At 38.5% G+C, this 8,441-nt stretch overlaps 1 protein-coding gene across 1 annotated transcript in view; it reads left to right on the forward strand.

Moving 5' to 3' along the window:
- Positions 1-7,967, forward strand: part of LUZP2 (leucine zipper protein 2) — a 299,588-nt gene extending 291,621 nt beyond the window's left edge. The window contains exons 10-11 of the mRNA XM_068978588.1: positions 6,827-6,913; positions 7,863-7,967. Coding sequence (XP_068834689.1) covers positions 6,827-6,913; positions 7,863-7,967 — 192 coding nt within the window. The remainder of the gene's footprint in view (positions 1-6,826; positions 6,914-7,862) is intronic.
- The last annotated feature ends 474 nt before the right edge of the window (positions 7,968-8,441 follow it).

The following is an 8,441-nucleotide window of genomic DNA, read 5'->3' on the forward strand; positions in this document are numbered from 1 at the left end:
CCATGAGCCAATCTCTTTCTCAAAAATAATTTTTTTGATAGTTGATCCTTTATATATATTAGTATTAAAATGTTATTCCTTCTCTGAAATATTGCTGAAACTAGCAGTGGATTTTGCTTGTTGGTTTATTTGTTCTGATGTTAAAATTTGTTATTGGTGTTTAATCCTATTTTTCTGTAAAATATCAAATAAACCTCAAAATATCAGAAACCTCAAAGCTCATTATCAAAGATATTGGAATATTACTCAGCCTTTAAAAATAATAAAGTAATGCCATTTGCAGCAACCTGGATGGGCCTAGAGATTGTCATACTGAGTGAAGTAAGTCAGAGAAGGAGAAAACTCATATGACATCCCTTATATGTAGAATCTAAGAAGAAATGATACAAAGAACTTAGTTATAAAACAGAAAGAGACTCACAGACTTAGAGAATGAACTTACAGTTGCAGGGGGTGAGGATGGGGGAATTTTTGGGGAAATGAATACGGAGTTTAGAATAGACTTGTACACACGGCTATATTTAAAATGGATAACCAACAAAGACCTACTGTATAGCTCAGGGAACTCTGCTCAATGTTATGTGACAGCCTGGATAGAAGGGGAGTTTGGGGGAGAATGGATACAGGCATAAGTATGGCTAAGATTATAACACTATTAATTGGCTATACCTCAATGCAAAAAAAAAGGTTTGGTTTTTTTTTTTCCCTTATAAAGATAGTAGGAGATGGAGATAGGACTCAAATTTGTTTGTGCACGACTCCCAAGTCATTAAAATGAGAATCCTGACCATTGTTCAGGATACTCCAGTATTAGAGTGTGCACCAACATGGTAGGATTATGTATTTTTTTTCACACAGAGGTAAATAATTAAAGGGCTTGTCTCAACTAAATTTGTTATTACTTTGCCTACTTTTGTGGCCATAATGTAACATTTTGTAATCACTGCAGATGGTGATTACAGCCATGAAATTAAAAGACGCTTACTCCTTGGAAGAAAAGTTATGACCAACCTAGATAGCATATTCAAAAGCTGAGACATTACTTTGCCAACAAAGGTCCATCTAGTCAAGGCTATGGTTTTTCTGGTGGTCATGTATGTATGTGAGAGTTGGACTGTGAAGAACGCTGAGTGCCGAAGAGTTGATGCTTTTGAAGTGTGGCGTTGGAGAAGGCGCTTACGAGTCACTTGGACTGCAAGGAGATCCAACCAGTCCATCCGAAAGGAAATCAGTCCTGGGTGTTCATTGGAAGGACTGATGTTAAAGCTGAAACTCCAATACTTTGGCCACCTCATGCGAAGTGTTAACTCATTGGAAAAGACTCTGATGCTGGGAGGGATTGGGGGCAGGAGCAGAAGGGGACAACAGAGGATGAGATGGCTGGATGGCATCACTGACTCGATGGACATGAGTTTGGGTGAACTCCGGGAGTTGGTGATGGACAGGGAGGCCTGGCGTGCTGTGATTCATGGGGTCACAAAGAGTCGGACACGACTGAGCTATTGAACTGAACTGAATCTGTGCCCAAAGCACAGAAACAAACTGGTGATTCTGGAGGTGCTGGTGAAGATGTGTATGTGAGAAAGAGTGCATAATTACTTCAATAAAGATATGTTCAAGGCTCATCCCATTTCATAATTTACAGACCCAGCTAGGTTGCCTGTATAATTAATAGTTAAGCTGAACTCTGAAGTAGGTAAATCGGTGCACACTTTCCTGATCAATCTTCATACATTATTACTTGAGTTTCTAGAAATAGGTACAATATTCATCACGTTAAATTTTACCTAATTGAGAGTATTTTGAAGGTTTGTGCCTTCAGTTCAGTTCAGTCGCTCGGTCATATACGACTCTTTGCGACCCCATGAATCGCAGCACGCCAGGACTCCCTGTCCATCACCTACTCCCAGAGTTCACTCAGACTCATGTCCATAGAGTCAGTGATGCCATCCAGCCACCTCATCCTCTGTCGTCCCCTTCTCCTCCTGCCCTCAATCCCTCCCAGCATCAGAATCTTTTCCAATGAGTCAGCTCTTCACAGGAGGTGGCTAAAGTACTAGAGTTTCAGCTTTAGCATCAGTCCTTCCAATGAACACCCAGGACTGATTTCCTTCAGAATGGACTGGTTGGATCTCCTTGTAGTCCAAGGGACTCTCAAGAGTCTTCTCCAACACCACAGTTCAAAAGCATCAATTCTTAGGTGCTCAGCTTTCTTCACAGTCCAACTCTCATATCCATGCATGACCACCAGAAAAACCATAGCCTTAACTAGACAGACCTTTGTTGGCAAAGTAATGTCTCTGCTTTTCAATATGCTACCTAGGTTGGTCATAACTTTCCTTTCAAGGGGTAAGCGTCTTTTAATTTCATGGCTGCAATCACCATCTGCAGTGATTTGGTAGCCCCCAAAATAAAGTCTGACAGTGTTTCCACTGTTTCCCCATCTATTTCCCATGAAGTGATGGGACCGGATGCCATGATCTTAGTTGTCTGAATGTTGAGCTTTAAGCCAACTTTTTCACTCTCCTCTTTCACTTTCATCAGGAGGCTTTTTAGTTCCTCTTCACTTTCTGCCATAAGGGTGGTGTTATCTGCGTATCTGAGGTTATTGGTATTACTCCCGGCAATCTTGATTCCAGCTTGTACTTGTTCCAACCCAGCATTTCTCAATGTACTTTGCATAGAAGTTAAATAAACAGGGTGACAATATACAACCTTGACATACTCCTTTTCCTATTTGAAACCAGTCTGTTGTTCCATGTCCAGTTCTATCTGTTGCTTCCAGACCTGCATATAGGTTTCTCAAGAGGCAGGTCACGTGGTCTGGTATTCCCATTTCTTCCAGAATTTTCCACAGTTTATTGTGATCCACACGGTCAAAGGCTTTGGCATAGTCAATAAAGCAGAAATAGATGTTTCTCTGGAATTCTCTTGCTTTTCCCATGATCCAGGGGATGTTGGCAATTTGTTCTCTGGTTTCTCTGCCTTTTCTAAAACCAGCTTGAACATCTTGAATTGTGCCTTCAGAAGTGCTTAAACCTGTTGCTTTTCTGAATAACACTAGGGATTTTATGAATCCCATCTCATGAAGTTTCCACAATGCCTGGGAGGCACACACAAAAAAATATACTTAAAGGTTATGTTCATTGTAAAATGGAAGTATCAAAAAGGTTAGAATTGTCTTCCAGCCACATAATATTTTCTTTCTTTAATATTGAAATTTAGTAAGTTTTCATTTTCAGATGATCAAAGGGTTGTCTCAAATAGTCAGCTGTGCTTACCATACTCCACCATAAATCCTATGTTATCTTTCTCAAGACAATGACCTCAAGTAATACCTCACACACAAAAAATGATTTGAGGTCAAATGGATTTCGGAAATGGTTATATCTCCTAAGAGATTTATAGTGCATTTATACAATTCAAAGAAGTGGATTTCAAATTTCACTGTTCATTTGAATTGCTGCATTGCTGATTAAAAATGCAAGCCCTATATTCAGAAGACTGAATTACCACCCAGGAGTATTATTTCAACAAGCACCCTGTATGATTATTCGAGAAGATCATTCAAGGCCAAAGATTTAAAAAATTTTGTGTTAAAGACTCTGAGAAGAACTACGTTAAATACCATTGTTTAATGTTCAAGTAAAGTTTTCCTCAAACTTCTGTAACTTATATACTCCACTATTCAAAAATATATTTTAGGAAGCCTTACACTCTTCTGGTTATTTTCTGCATTTTGAGCTTGATTTTGTACATTTGTTTTAGTTTTTTCCCCCTCCAAGGCCAAAGGCAAGTATAATAAAAACAAAGGTCAGTTGTATTATTACAATAAAAACAAAATACATTAATATTCCGAGGAAATTTTAGTTTCTGGGTCTAACTCAAACCCATATAACATAAACAGAAAAAAAAATTAGTATAGAAGATTCCTCATGTAGCTGCCTAAAATTTTTGGACTAAGGCAGTCAAAGTTTTGACTACTCTTCTATACACTGTAGACTTATTTTGAAGAAGGGGCTAAGTATAACCCTTTTGGAGCTGCTATCAAATATAACTAAATCTCATCATTTGACAAACTCAGGCACTTATGAAAATTCGAAAGGACTAAAATATTTTCATAGCCAATGTTCCTTTTATTCATTTATTATTTACTCAGTGACTACATATGACCATTTGCTATCTAATAGGCATCTAGCTGGGATCTAGGGCTGAAAAATATAGGCTGTATCTTCAAGGAACTTACAATATATTGAGGAATCAGACATACATATACATATAAATTCATTTAGTGTCAATGTTTCTAATGCACTGTACCTTTAGTGAAAGTGTGATGAGCCTGTCTAGTGGTGAAAATAATGTGCTAGGAAGGAAGAAACTAGCTGGTCTTCAGGATCGCACAGTGAAGACGGACTGTTACAAAGGTGTAGAGGGGAGAGCATGCTACACAGATACATGCTGAACGTTCACTTAGGAGCCATGTAGAGTAATAATAGGGAGCAGGTAAGAATAACTTTGATTTCTAATCTGAGTTGGAGTAGGTTAAATATCCTACACAATTTCTTTAGTTATCATCCACTCCTAGAATTTATGGAAAGTTCGATTTCAAAGCCAACTTAGGTATCCTCCCTGTCTGACTTCAAAGCAAGTAACTTGTTCAAGGTTAGAGTTACACAGGGGCTGTGAAGTATTAGACTCCCAGTCTCTGTTTTATACATTTTCTACAGGGAAAGGATTATAGAAATATCACTAAAAAGTACACAGTCTTAAACAGTTTTGACATTTACTATAAAATTGTGTTTAATTTTAAAAAATGATGAAAAGAAAAGGAAGAGATAAAGGGAGAATTGGGAGGCAGTGAGGAAAACAGGAGGGGAAAGAGGCTGACTGAGGAGGAAGGAAGAAAGAGAGGGATGGAGAGAAGAGAAATTCAATATTTTAACCCTTGGTTAATATGAAAATGAAAGCCGACTGGAATATGCTGCCAGTGAGTCATTTTCTTTAAGACTATGGAAGCTAGTAAGTAAGAAGGGATATCCTGGTTAGTGAAATATATGTATGCAGGTCAGGAAGCAACAGTTAGAACTGGACATGGAACAACAGACTGGTTCCAAATAGGAAAAGGAGTATGTCAAAGCTGTATATTGTCACCCTGCTTATTTAACTTCTATGCAGAGTACATCATGAGAAACGCTGGACTGGAAGAAACACAAGCTGGAGTCAAGATTGCCGGGAGAAATATCAATAACCTCAGATATGCAGATGACACCACCCTTATGGCAGAAAGTGAAGACAAACTAAAAAGCTTCTTGATGAAAGTGAAACAGGAGAGTGAAAAAGTTGGCTTAAAGCTCAACATTCAGAAAACAAAGATCATGGCATCCAGTCCCATCACTTCATGGGAAATAGATGAGGAAACAGAGGAAACAGTGTCAGAATTTATTTTTGGGGGCTCCAAAATCACTGCAGATGGTGATTGCAGCCATGAAATCAAAAGACGCTTACTCTTTGGAAGAAAAGTTATGACCAACCTAGATAACATAGTCAAAAGCAGAGACATTACTTTGCCAACTAAGGTCCGTCTAGTCAAGGCTATGGTTTTTCCAGTGGTCATGTATGATGTGAGAGTTGGACTGTGAAGGAGGCTGAGCGCTGAAGAATTGATGCTTTTGAACTGTGGTGTTGGAGAAGACTCTTGAGAGTCCCTTGGACTGCAAGGAGATCCAACCAGTCCATTCTGAAGGAGATCAGCCCTGGGATTTCTTTGGAAGGAATGATGCTAAAGCTGAAACTCCAGTACTTTTGCCACCTCATGTGAAGAGTTGACTCATTGGAAAAGACTCTGATGCTGGGAGGGATTGGGGGCAGGAGGAGAAGGGGACGACAGAGGATGAGATGGCTGGATGACATCACGGACTCGATGGACGTGAGTCTGAGTGAACTCCGGGAGATGGTGATGGACAGGGAGGCCTGGCATGCTGCAATTCATGGGGTCGCAAAGAGTCGGACACGACTGAGTGACTGAACTGAGCTGAACTGAATCTTTTTAAAGGTGTTGAAGACTTTTTGCTAGACAGATTGATGTTGACCAAAACAGACAGACTGATAGACATGTCTTCAGCAATTATGTGTTTACTTGGAATCGGTAGAGAATTACAATTTGGGTGTCTGCAATCATGGTGAGCAAGGTCCAAGTCCCCCAAAGCAAAGGAAAAAACTTTTTATGGAGGGGAAAAGAGGGTTGGAAGGGCTACAATAAACAGAGTTCTTGGCTTTTCATGGGCAGAATTGTTGCCGGGAAAGAAGAGGAGTCTGTCTTCATCTTGTTGGGCTCTACTATTGTTGTGGCATGTGTGAGCTCCCCTTTTGGTCTCCTGATTCCATTTAACTGTGATTTCAGTTTATTTATTTTTTTTTACCATGATCATAATGTTTACATTGTTTTCTGGCTTGCAATCTTGATGTTCCTGCAGGCATATAGACCATGAACATATTTAAATATTAGAGTCTAGATACATACATCAGGGATAATAGAATATAGTAGTTGTGCAACTCTTTATTTTCTAAAATTTTTTGCAAAGAATTTTTCACTGGAATTGAGCTTTTTTTTTTAAGTAGCCGTCTGTCATAAGCATGACTGAGACCTCCAAATGGACTGTGAATAACTGCCCTCTCCCTGGGATCTCAGTCATGTTGTGATCATTTTGTCCCTCGCTTGACCTTTCAGCTTGTATCAAAGTGAAGGAAATTTACCAATGGGAAGATTTCAAGGAGATTTTCTGTTCCTTTCCTTCATTTAACTTCATTGACCTTTTTTCAATTGCAGCTTTTTCAGGAGAGCACGGCCTGTTCTACGAAGCATGATGAAAATCTTCCAAACAATGACACTGCAGAATCATCACCTGTCCCACAGGTATTTTGTTTGGTTGGTTGGTTGTTTTGATTGTCAGAAAACACTTTTTTGAAGCTCATGGGTTCTATGATTTTCTCTCTTGCTCTAGCTGAAGCCAGGATGTTGTATTAGCTAATACAACATATATTTTTTACCTATTGCCTTTGGACCTTTCCATGGCCACTGTGCCTGCCACTAAGCTTTGATCTGATTAGCTGAAGTCCTAGAAGAAAAAGGGCAAGGGAGGTGTCTTACCCTTCCCCAGCAAGCAAGGAACAAAACAAAAGTAAACAGAAAACAAAAAGTACACTTACATTCCTTAGAGGACAAAGAAGATAAATGAAGACTTGAGAAACAGAAGGTAGAAAGACATATGTACCCCCCACAAAACAAACATAACTCAGGAGCTTAATTCTGAACTCTATCTGTAGTTCTATATTTGACCAAATATATTGCATCATAGCAATTATTAAGAGTCATTTACTTCAGTTCAGTTGCTCAGTCGTGTCCAACTCTTTGCAACCCTATGAACTGCAGCACGCCAGGCCTCCCTGTCCATCACCAACTCCCGGAGATTACCCAAACTCATGTCCATTGAGTTGGTGATGCCATCCAACCATCTCATCCTCTGTCATCCCCTTCTCCTGCCCTCAATCTTTCCCAGCATCAGGGTCTTTTCATTTTACTTAACACAACATTTTTCAGTTTGGGAGTTAGATTAATCAAGATCAAATAAATTCACTCTTGAATGGTTTGGCCAAAGTTTTCTCAAAAAAGCTTTTGAAAAATTTTTCTATTTGTAAAACATATTTTATGTGCTTTCACAAAGTAACAGTGTTAACATAAATAAGTGTTAACATTTTCTGCCTGGCATTGGTTTTCTGTAAGATGTTTGTTGAGATACTTGAGTTGTTTAATTTTTACATTAAACATTTCTGAGTCTAATTATCTTTTCCATATTGTTTGACAGGATGAACCAGTGCCTCCTTGTACTGAATGTGATGAGGAAAAGAAACCAGAAAATCAAATGACTGACACCAAAGGGACAGCAAATAGAGAAAAAAAATTACTGTAAATACCAAGAAACTGTGTTAAAAAATATCCATTTGCTCTTGTATTCATACTCTTTTTAGACCACAAGCTTGATGGAAATACTAAGTTTTTAAAGCATGCAACTTTTTCACAATTTTATGTAACTTTATAAAGTAGTCTACAAATTTTCCAAAAGATTTCAGGCCAATTATGATCCTTAAGCAATAACCTAATTAAAATGGATATCTGCAGTCACAAGTCGTCATTGTCATTAGTAAGTTGCCCAGTATAAATTGGTCTTTTTTATAAATCAAATGCAAAATAACATTTAATATTTCTGGTTAATTTGGGTAGGCAGTACTTCCCTGATCCAATTTTTTTTTTTTTTTCCATCAACTGGAGAATAACTAAACGTTGTAGATCCTTAACATCCTTAGAATACAATTTGAAACTACATTTTAGTCCATGCTGGTTAACTGGAATCACTTTCCTTAAGGTTGGAATCTGTACTGATCCG

The sequence above is a fragment of the Capricornis sumatraensis genome, chromosome 8 (genome assembly GCF_032405125.1).
Source record: "Capricornis sumatraensis isolate serow.1 chromosome 8, serow.2, whole genome shotgun sequence".
NCBI classification, from domain to species: domain Eukaryota; kingdom Metazoa; phylum Chordata; class Mammalia; order Artiodactyla; family Bovidae; genus Capricornis; species Capricornis sumatraensis.